This window comes from Hemiscyllium ocellatum, chromosome 7, assembly GCF_020745735.1.
Source record: "Hemiscyllium ocellatum isolate sHemOce1 chromosome 7, sHemOce1.pat.X.cur, whole genome shotgun sequence".
In the NCBI taxonomy this organism is placed as follows: Eukaryota; Metazoa; Chordata; class Chondrichthyes; order Orectolobiformes; family Hemiscylliidae; genus Hemiscyllium; species Hemiscyllium ocellatum.
The window spans coordinates 78,584,538-78,595,789 of NC_083407.1; the positions used below are offsets into that span (position 1 = coordinate 78,584,538).

At 40.0% G+C, this 11,252-nt stretch overlaps 1 protein-coding gene across 1 annotated transcript in view; it reads right to left on the reverse strand.

Moving 5' to 3' along the window:
• The window catches only part of col5a2b (collagen, type V, alpha 2b), a 273,958-nt gene extending 268,556 nt beyond the window's left edge, over positions 1-5,402 (reverse strand). Inside the window, exon 1 of the mRNA XM_060827360.1 lies at positions 5,173-5,402. Coding sequence (XP_060683343.1) covers positions 5,173-5,269 — 97 coding nt within the window. The 5' untranslated portion in view covers positions 5,270-5,402. The remainder of the gene's footprint in view (positions 1-5,172) is intronic.
• Between the last annotated feature and the right edge of the window lie 5,850 nt (positions 5,403-11,252).

An 11,252-nucleotide genomic window follows, 5' to 3' on the forward strand; every position in this document is an offset into this window, starting at 1 on the left:
AAAAAGAACATGTAAGGCATACATGGGCAGTCCTCTGTTTAAATTACAGCAGAATTTATTGAAAATGTGGTAATGGTTCAATAATTACCCAGGGAGGAATATTGCACAAAACATGTCAAGCCCTCACCAGCATTGGTATTGGGAGTTGTTCATATCCAAGGTGTTCCTGCCACAACCTCAGAAAAGCATCCTTCACGCCATGTTGTCATTTCTTTCCAATTCCTACACCAGCTTTCTTATACTCATTGCACAATATTGTCAACTTGTGACAAAAGCTAAGTATTTTTCTGCAATCGGTTCAAGCTTAGGAAACTAGCTCAACTGTCCCAAGTAGGGTATCATTGAGATCCTAACAGAAAGGAAAAACTCTCAACCCAACAGTGCAATCTGGACTCATCTTAGGTTTTGGAAGATAACATCATTGTGTTGTGATGAAAAGCCATCAAACTAAAAGCTAAAATCTAATTATTTCTTCACGGATTCTATCAGACCTACTGTGGGTTTCCAGCATTTTATGTTTTTATTTCAGATTTCCAGCATCTGCGCCATTTTTTCCTTTATATTTGAATTACATATTAATGTCACAGTTGTTTTCCAAATCTCTTCAACATATCCAAGGTGCAAAATTAAATAATTAAACTTTCTCCATCATTTATTGGATCCTGGAACATATAGATCAAGAATTGTTATTCCATGTTCGTGATTAAGGTGCATATTGGTTACCTTACTGCACTTGGAAAATATTTATTGGACAGCATAAGATGAATCCAAAACACACGAAAGCATTTTGAAAAGTTGAATTCAGTTTAAATAAATAAATGCAAAAATCAAAAAGGCCAATGTACTTTAACACTCAGGTCTGATTTAAAAAGGAGAAAGTGAGGTCTGCAGATGTTGGTGATCAGAGCTGAAAATGTGTTGCTGGAAAAGCGCAGCAGGTCAGGCAGCATCCAAGGAGCAGGAGAATTGACATTTCGGGCATGAGCCCTGCTCCTTGGATGCTACCTGGCCTGCTGCGCTTTTCCAGCAACACATTTTCAGCTCTGATTTAAAAAGGGTGGCCTGCTGAGAAAAACAGACTATAAATAGAACCAAGTCAGCAGGGAAGAGTTGCATTCCCTGTAATTTTACCAGCTATTGCATGGACCTCTAAGGTCAGTGTGCAACAGTGACATCAGGAATCAGAAATCAATGTGTGCACATGCCAATCAGCTGTGTGCAGCACACAGGTTAGAGGGAACTTTAGGCAAAAGCAGCAGGATTCATAACCAAGAACAAACAAGGCAAGGTAAGGAAAGGAAAGGACTGAGATCCAGGACTATCTTCGAATACTCTTGGCAGGAGAGATCAAAGTAAAATGTGATAAAATAATGTTACCTTTTTCATCATTTCTGATTGTGCTCATTCAAGCTACCCAGAGGAAAATCAAATAGTTAAAGAAAGGTAACACTTGGAAATTAATTCACTGGTCATCCTCAACCTCCATTTTGAAGTATTTGAGTTGGACCATGATGTCTCATTGGTATGTTTCCCTAGATTTTCCTTCTGTATAGTAACCAAAGTGCAGATTTTTGTCTCTCCACCACACTCTATTGCTTCTCATTACCCCCGAACCCCTTCACATTTTCACTTGTCTGATGAAACATGCATAGGCTTGCCCTGGAAGAACCTAATGCTTAACAACGGGTAGATGCCCAGTCATTCCTAAAGACCTTCAGCTGTATTAGTGGTCAATAGATTATAGATTGCTGGTGAGGATTTTAGAGAAATGAAGCACTCTCCTTTTTTAAGTTCTCCGAAACCTTACTGCCCACTCTTTAAGCTTCTCCAGTCTGGAGATAGAGACCAGACACAAGGCATAAAGCTGACCTTTTTTGGCTACTCTTCCTCAGGAGAATTTGGGAGGAAAATTAGCCAGTATTGGGACAGACAATATAAACCAATATAGCTAAGTTCTCTTCACCAGTATGTTTTTAGTTATTAAATTACTGATTTTAAATTACTTTTTTTTCTTCAGATGTCAGCCAACCTCTGCTGGTGTCTGGATGAAATAATAACAAATCCAATCACAACTGTCCCACTCCCAACTTCTAACATTAGGGTGAAAGTTGTCACTGAGCAGAACCCTGATCCAAGCATATTATTTTCCAGTAAATTAGTTCTGCATTGATCAGTGTTCAGTCGTACAGAGAATTCCCATCACTGAATCCCCTCATTGTGTTGTATTATTCCCACACAAATGCACAATGCAACCATCGCAAGTATACTCTGAAACAAAGCCCGTCCTGTTTCCATTTACAATATTTCATGTTTTTAATTTATATTCAGTGATAAGTGGTGAACAATTGCCAAAATCATTCATGTTTCCTGGTTTTATTTATCATATTTTGCTTATGATAAAATAAAGTCTAAGCACTCTTATCTACACTCTGGAAGGAAGGCTACATTTTGATTCTTTGCAGTCAAGTTATCTGTATAAACCTATTAAATATTAATTTATCAGGGTAGTTATGCCACTATATGAATGCATGAATATAGTACAAGTGACAAATACATACTAAATTCAAACTATAATAAATGATAAATTAGACATCTCTTGGTACAGGCTCATTTCAACCTTAGGGAAAAATAAAACAACCACTTTAAGTAGGGAGAATATGCTTTTTAAAACAGAACATGTGCAAAGTGCCTGTGCAGCTTAGTGACATAAGTTGTAGGTTCTGAATTAGTCCCAGATCATGATCACTTTGGAGTTTAATATACTGAGTATATTCCTCAATTTGTGCATCACACCACTAGGGGGCTACATACAGCTCCATAAACATCTGCAATTATGGTGTCCTTTGTAAATTGCTCCTAACTCACAACACACCCTAAAATTAGGTTGAACTACCCCCCCCCCAAAAAAAATACTGTTATTCAGTGTTCTATAGGCTAACGAATAAGTAACAGACTTCTTGCTTTAGTTTCTTTATGATTTCATCGCAGTGAAAATATTTGGAAAATTAAAGCAGAAGACAGTTACCCAAAGGATGAACTTTCTTATCCCAAAACAGGCCTTATGCGTTTCAACCTTTGGTTCAGGATTTGATTCAGAACTAAGAATGATTCAGTTACGGGTCTTTATGAGGGCTATTCAGTTTGACAGAGAAGTGTTCAACTGACACTAACAGATCAAGACTGCAAAATCTCTACTTCGTTAAAACCAAACACAAAAGATGCAGTAACCAGATGTGTATGGAAACTGATTTTAAAATCATACATCCAACAAGATGCAAATTTTATTACTGTAATTACATTTAATTCTGTAAGCATATGGTGTCAAACTTAAAACAAAAAAGATGTGGGGATTGAAAGCCATCAGTTTGAAAACACATTTATAAACAAAAATATATTTCTGCAACTATTTATTTGAGTACATACATTTGGTGCAAATACAAAAAAATGAATTGTTAAACCAAAATCTAGATATCTATCAGTCCACCTCTGCCCACCCTCAGCAATTTGGAATCTACTTTCTAGTAGGTCTGTGACTTTTGACTTCTTTTAATCTTTGCTCATTAAAGCTTTCTTTAGAACCAACCAAAAGCATAAGGGAAACATTACGTTTGATGTGGATTTTATTTGGCAAGTTTTTCTGCAATGACGTGATTAGTAATCTATTTCCCCATGGCTATATATCATTGTGGAATAAATTAATCAGGCAATTCATTTAAGTGGCTTTGGTTGGTGGAAGAGAATAGAAAACAGATTTTGGATCATTGTATAAGCTTTTCCCCCAGGAACATACCAACATGCAGATGGTCTTTATGTAGTTTCAGCTTCTTGTACTGTTAAGAAGCACTTGTGCAGTACAAAGAGCATGTGTTACTTTTAACATCATCAGTGCTCAGTGAACCAAGTGATGGCACCTTCCTCACAAAATCAACCTCATAAATGTACATGTTGTGCATGTATTCAGCTTTTGAAGCTGTGTTATGATGATCTACCTTAAAGATATGGCAAACACTGCATAACAGTCGTAAACCTTGTGAAAACATTATCAAACATGAAAGATGCTTTCACATTCAGAGTTCCAATTCACAGTATTATTAACCTCATAAAGTTGTATATTACAAAGTGAACTTGACCAGCAAATAACGTTGTTATAAGTAACATTTGAATGTGTTTCCAATGACCAAACTGTCTGTTTATCCCTGCTATTAATGCGTCATATACCAAAGAAATGTAAGTGCTGGAATTCAACATTTTCAATTCACCAATAATGGCAATAGTAACAGCACACTAAACATATTAAAATCACTTCAAGTACTATTTAGAAGAGTTTGTGTGAAGTTTATATATCAAATATAAATTCCAAAGACAAAATATCAATAAACACAACATAAACCAATTTAGTTCACTAATGCATAACCACAAATAACACTCTCAACAGTTCCCTCTAAGGCGAAAACATCTAGCATATACAGAGTAAGGTACTTTAATGCCAGACTTCCTTCACCAGTTAATAAGGGTGACATAGCACTGGAACTGGCAAAATCTAACATAAGACTCTGGACTGAATCAGATGCTGTCAGTGTAATGTAAAGCAAACGTTAATTCATATGATCATTTATACAACGTGGCAAACAAACCATCTGGCCCTTAATCAGTCCCATTGCAACTCAGAGGCTGTTGTAAGATCATCAGAAAAAAAAATACCAGTGAATTGTTAAGGGCTCCGCCTTGGGGTGGTGAACGTCAGATGCACACAGCATAGAGATTTGATAAATTTCTTTTAAAACAAATTCTTGGATTTTTACCAAATGCCACTACTGTTGCTCCACAATTGACAGTTCTTTATGATTTCAATTTTTGTTTTGCCAGAGTGAGGCTTCTCATGAATCTAACAGGAATTTTACTGTTATGCTTGGTAGTGTTTTGTTCATTCCAATCTGTTTTAATGCCTCTTATTTCTTTTGCATAGGCAAGATGAATTTTAGCTATATCTATTTCCAATAATGTGAAGCCTTCATTTAACTAGTCCTTTAACAAAACAGAACACAACCTGCTAAGTTTCGGAGAATCATTTCCTGACACTGAGCAGCATGCATCGAAGAAAATACTGTGATTAAAGACAAAACAGTTGTAAGGAATGTAATTACAAAAGTAGTTGTGAAACATACAACTTACCAATTTCTGTCTCAAAATCCTGACTTTTTACCAGTCTTAATTGTGCCAGTGTTATGGCAAAGAGCAGCAATGTTCCCATATGCACCAAGATCCCCATGTCTAAATATCAGACATGGGAGTCTGTATGGATCAGTGGTGGAGTATCAATACACGAACATCAGGCCAATGTGTTCCTGTTCCTTTTCAGCACCAGGCCCAGCTGAAACTCTGCAATGTTCCTTCTGCTGGGAATGTTTTAAATGGGACAACTTTTGGCAACTCTCCTCTTCCTGCCTCTTCCCTGAAACCAGAGCTTCAGATTGGCTCTCTAATGTACAGGCATGAATTTGATTGAAGCCAGTTTACTGAACAACACACCCACATTGTTAGAAAGTAAAGCAGACACTGGTCAAGTTTAAAGCACTGTTGTGAGAAGCTAACAAATCTTTTTGCCAATAGAATGCATTTTCTGGTGCATTTATCATTTATAATTCTTGATTTCAAGTAAGATTTGAAGAAGATCCACAGGAAGAAATCAAATGAAAACATTTTAAAATTGTTTAATGTAATCTTACTCAGAAAATAAACTGAGGATCTCAAATAGTGGCAAGATCATTTATGTGAGGGGGAAGGTTACAAAACGTAATGAGGCAACTCACACTATCCGTCAAGAATGAACAGTCTGCAGATTGCAATCTGTAAAATCTTCAACAATACCAAAGTGACATTAATAACATGATTATCACATTTTTTAAAAATGTGTTTACCAATTGGTCAATATGAAGTATTTTTTTAAAAAGCAAGAGTGTAACTTATCAAGTAAGCACTTTTTTAGTATTAAATATAAAAGCAGACTTTAAATTTAACTGGAAAATTGTGTCTGTCAGTCTGAACTATTGAAGAAGAAAAAGAAGGAGACATATGTCAGGGGCAGACAGCTGGGATTGAGTAAATCCTGCGAAAAGTGTAAACACAGTAGGAATATACTTAAGAGGGAAATCAGAAGCACAAAAAGGGGACATGAGATAACTTTGGCAAACAGAATTAAGGAGAATCCAAAGAGATGCTATAGGTTCATTAAGGGCAAAAGAGTAACTAGGGAGAGATTAGGGCCCCTTGAAGATCAATGTTGCCATCTATATATGGAACCACAGGAGATGAGTGAGATACTAAACAACTATATTGCTTCAGCACTTAGTGTAAAGAAGGATCTGGAACCCAGGGAACTTCGGGAAGTAACAGTGATGTCTTGAAAAGAGTTTATATTACAGAAAATGTTGTGGGGGGGAGGGGGTCTTCAACATATGAAGGTGGATAAATCCTCGGAACCTGATCAGGTGAATCCCAGAACTTTGTGAGAAGCTAAGAAAGAGATTGATGAGCCCCTTGCTGAGGTATTTGTATCATTGACTACGACCACCTCTGGCAGCTCATTCCATACACACACCACCGTCTGTGTAAAAAAATTGCCCCAATGTTCTTTTTAAATTTTTCCCCTCTCACCTTAAATCCAAGCCCTCTAGTTTTAGACTCCCCTACCCTAGGAAAAATACATTGATTATTCACCAATCCATACCCCTCATGATTTTATAATCTTTTAAAAAGTCATCCCACCATCCTTTGACACTCCAGGGAAAATAGCCACAGCCTATTCAGCCTCTTCCTCTCGCTCAAACCTTCCAACCCTGGCAACATTCTTATAAATCTCTTCTGAACACTTTCAAATTTCACAACATCTTTCATATAGCAGGATAACCAGAACTGCACACAGTATTCCAATAGTGGCCTAACCAATGTCTTGTACAGCTGCAACATGACCTCCCAACTCCTATATTCAATTCACTGACCAATAAAGGCAATCATTTCAAATCCCTTCTACGCCACCCTGTCTACCTGTGACTCCACTTTCAAGAAGCTATGAACCTGCACTCCAAGGTCTCTTTGTTCAGCAACACTCCCAGGGCCATTAAGTGGATCAGTCCTGCCCTGATTTGCATTTGCAAAATGCAGCACTTCACATTTATCTAAATTAAACTCCACCTGCCACTGATCAATATGCCATTGTACTCTGAGGTAACCTTCTTTGCTGTCGGCTACATCTCCAATTTTGGCATCATCTACAAACGTACTAAATATACCTCCTATGTTCACATCCAAATCATTTTTATGCATGATGAAAAGCAGTGGATCCAGCACCGATCCTAGCGGCACAACACTGATCACAGTGTTCCAGTCTGAAAATCAAACCTGCACCTCCACCCTCTGTCTTCCACCTTCGAGCCAGTTCTGTATCCAGTTGGCTAGTTCTCCCTGTATTCCATGTGATTTAAAACTTACTAACCAGTCTACCATGTGCAACCTTATTGAGCATCTTATAATGTCCATATAGACAATGTCCACAACTCTGCCTTCATCAAACTTCTTTGTCACTTCTTCAAAAAACTCAATCAAGTTAGTGAGGCATGATTTCCCAAACACAAAACCACATTAATGTGGTACCATTGTTTACGAAAGAAAAGCCAAGGAACTATAGACCGGTGAGGCTGACATCAGTGGTGGGAAAGTTGTTGAAGGGAATCGTAAGGGACAGGATTTACATGTATTTGGAAAGGTAAGGATTGATTAGGGACAGTCAACTTGACTTTGTGCATGGGAAATCGTGTCTCATTAACTTGATTGAGTTTTTTGAAGAACCAACAAAGAGGATAAGGGCAGAGAGGTAGACGTGATCTAAATGGACTTCAATAAGGTGTTTGACAAAGTTCCACATGATAGACTGGTTAGCAAGCTTAGATCACTTGGAATACAGGAAGACCTAGCCAGTTGGATACAGAACTGACTCGAAGGTAGAAGACAGAGGGTGGTAGTGGAGGATTGCTTTTCAGAGTGGGCACCAGTGACTAGTGGTGAGCCACAAGGATTGGTGCTGAGTCTACTGCTTTCATCATTTATATACATGATTTGGATGTGAAAATAGGAGATATGGTTAGTAAGTTTGCCAATGATGCCAAAATTGGAGGAGTAGTGAATAGCAAAGAAGGTTACCTCAGAGTAAAATGGGATCTTGATCAGATGGGTGAAAGTGAGTACTGCAGATGCTGGAGAGTGTGGTCCTGGAAAAACACAGCAGGTCAGGCAGCATCCAAGGAGCAGGAAAATCTATGTTATGGGTAAAAGCACATCATCAGGAATCAGGCTGGGAGCCTCCGGGGTGGAGAGATAAAAGGGAGGTGGGTGGGGCTGGGTGGAAGGTAATTAAGAGTGCAATAAGTAGATGGAGGTGGGTGTAAAGGTGATAGGTCAGAGGGGAAGGTGAATTGGATAGGTGGGAAGGAAGATGGATGGATGGGACAGGTCATGAAGGTGGTGCTGAGCTCGAAGGGTGAAACTGGGGTAAGGTGGAGGGAGAGGAAATGAGGAAACTGGTGAAATCCATATTGATGCCATGGGGTTGGAGGGTCCTGAGACAGAAGGTGAGGCGTTCTTCCTCCAGGCGTGGGTGGTAAGGGAGTGGCTGTGGAAGAGGTCCAGGATCTGCATGTCCTCAGCAGAGTGGGGAGGGGAGTTAAAATGTTTGTCCATGGGGCAGTGGGGTTAGTTGGTGAAGGCATCCCAGAGATGTTCTCTGAAGCACTCTGCGAGTAGGCACCCTGCCTCCCCAATATAGAGGACACTGCTTCGGGAGCAATGGATAAAGTAAATGATGTGTGAAAGTGGAGGGTGAAACTTCAATGGATGTGGAAGGCTCCTTTGGGGTCTTGGACGGAGGTGAGGGGGGAGGTGTGAGTGCAGGTTTTGCAATTCCTGCACTGGCAGGGGCGTGGACCTGACGAAGTAGTCACAGAGGTAACGGTCTTTACAGAAAGCAAAGCTGGGGAGGGAAATATATCTCTGGTAGTGGGGTCCATTTGTAGGTAGCGGAAATGGTGGAGGAGGACAAGATATATATAGAGGTTAGTGGGGTGGAAGGAGATGACCAGTGGGGTTCTGTCATTGTTGCAGTTGGAGGGGTGGGATTCAAGGGCGGAGGTGCGGGATGTGGATGAGAATGCTCTCAAGGGCATCATCAACCACATGGGAAGGGAAATTGCAGTCTCTAAAGGAGGCCATCTGGTGAGATCTGTGGTGGAACTGGTCATCGTGGGAACAGATGCAGCAGAGACGGAGGAATTGGGAATACAGGATGGCATTTTTGCAGGAGGCAGGGTGGGAAAAGGTGTAATCCAGGTAACTGTGGGAGTCGGTGGGTTTGTAGAAAATGTCAGTGTTGAGTTGGTCACTGTTGATGGAGCTGGAGAGGTCCAGGAAGGGAAGGGAGGTGTCAGAGATGGACCAGGTGAAGTTAAGGTCAGAGTGGAATGTGTTGGTGAAGTTGATGAACTGTTCAATCTCCTTGTGGGAGCATGAGGTGGCGCCAATGCAGTCATCAATGTAGCAGAGGAAAAGGTGGGGAGTGGTGCTGGTGTAACTACGGAAGATGAACTGTTCCCGTAACTGACAAAGAGACAGGCATAGCTGGGGCCCATGCTACACCTTTGGTCTGGAGGAAGTGGGAGGATTCAAAGGAGAAATTGTTAAGGGTGAGGACCAGTTCAGCCAAATGAATGGAGTGTCAGTAGAAGGGTACTGGTGGGGATGTCAGGAGAGGAAGAAACGGAGGATTTGGAAGCCCAGGCCATGGCAGATGGAGGTATATAGGAACTTCTGTTTCCACGGCCCCCAACACTTCATCTTCATCATTGACATTCAGTCCCTATGCACCTCCACCTGCCATGATCAGGGTCTCCAAGCCCTCAGTTTCTTCCTCTCCCGACATCCCCACCAGTATTCTTAATCAGATGGGCTAAAGAGTAGCAGATGGAGTTTAATTTAGCTAAATGTGAGATGCTGCATTTTCAAAAGGCAAATCAGGGCAGGTCTTATTCACTTAATGGTAGGATCCTGGGAAGTGTTGCTGAACAAAGAGACTTTGGAGTGCAGGTTCATAGTTTCTTGAAAGTAGAGTCACAGGCAGATAGGATAATGAAAAGGGCATTTGGTATGTTTTCCTTGATTGGTCAGTACATTGAGTATAGAAGTTGAGAGGTCATGCTGCGCTGTGCAGGACATTGGTTTGTCCATTTTAGAATACTGCATTCAGTTCTGGTCACCCTTCTATATGAAGGATGTTTGTAAAACGTGAGGGTGCAAAAAAGATTTACTTGAGATAAAAGCAAAGGGCCAGTTAGACTCGAAACATCAGCTCTTTTCTCTCCTTACAGATCCTGCCAGACCTACTGAGATTTTCCAGCCTTTTCTCTTTTGGCTTCAGATTTGCTTGAGAGTTTGAGCCATCTGGAGAGGTTGACTAGGCTGTGGCTATTTTCTCTGGTGTATCAGAGGCTGAGGGATGACCTTATAGAGGTTTATAAAGTCATGAGAGGTATGAATAGAAAAAATAGTCAAAGTCTTTCCCGCAGGATAGGGGAGTACAAAGCTAGAGGGCATTGATTTAAAGTGAGAGGGGAAAGATATCAAAACGACCTGAGGGGTAACTTTTTCGCACAACGTATGGTGTGTGCATGGAATGAGCTGTCAGAGAAAGTGGAGGAGGTGAATACAACTATAACATTTAAAAGGCATCTGGATGGGTCTATGAATAGGAAGGGTTTAAAGGCATGTGGGTCAAATATTGGCTAATGGGACTAGGTCAGATTGGGATATCTGGTCAGCGTGGATGAGTTGGACTGAATGGTCTGTTTCCATGCTGTATGACTCTATAACTATTTCTAACAAAATAGTGTATGATGCTGTGGGAAAAGTTTGCTGACTGCTTACCCTTTAATTCACATCAATACTTACATTTAGCGATTACTGATAAAAGTTGTAAATATTTCTCATATTTATATAACATTTGTTTGTAATGTCCACATTATAGGACAAAATGCATCTTGAAAGATTGACCTGCTCAGTTTAAATTTTCCTGCAATCAAAACATTTGCAATATTTACAATCAAATGCACAAACATTAGTAGGTAAAACGTTCCAGAGGACATCAATTTTTGTGTGGCTGTTGGTGCACCTCAAATGTCTGTTTACTTTCCTCAATTACTTTCTACATT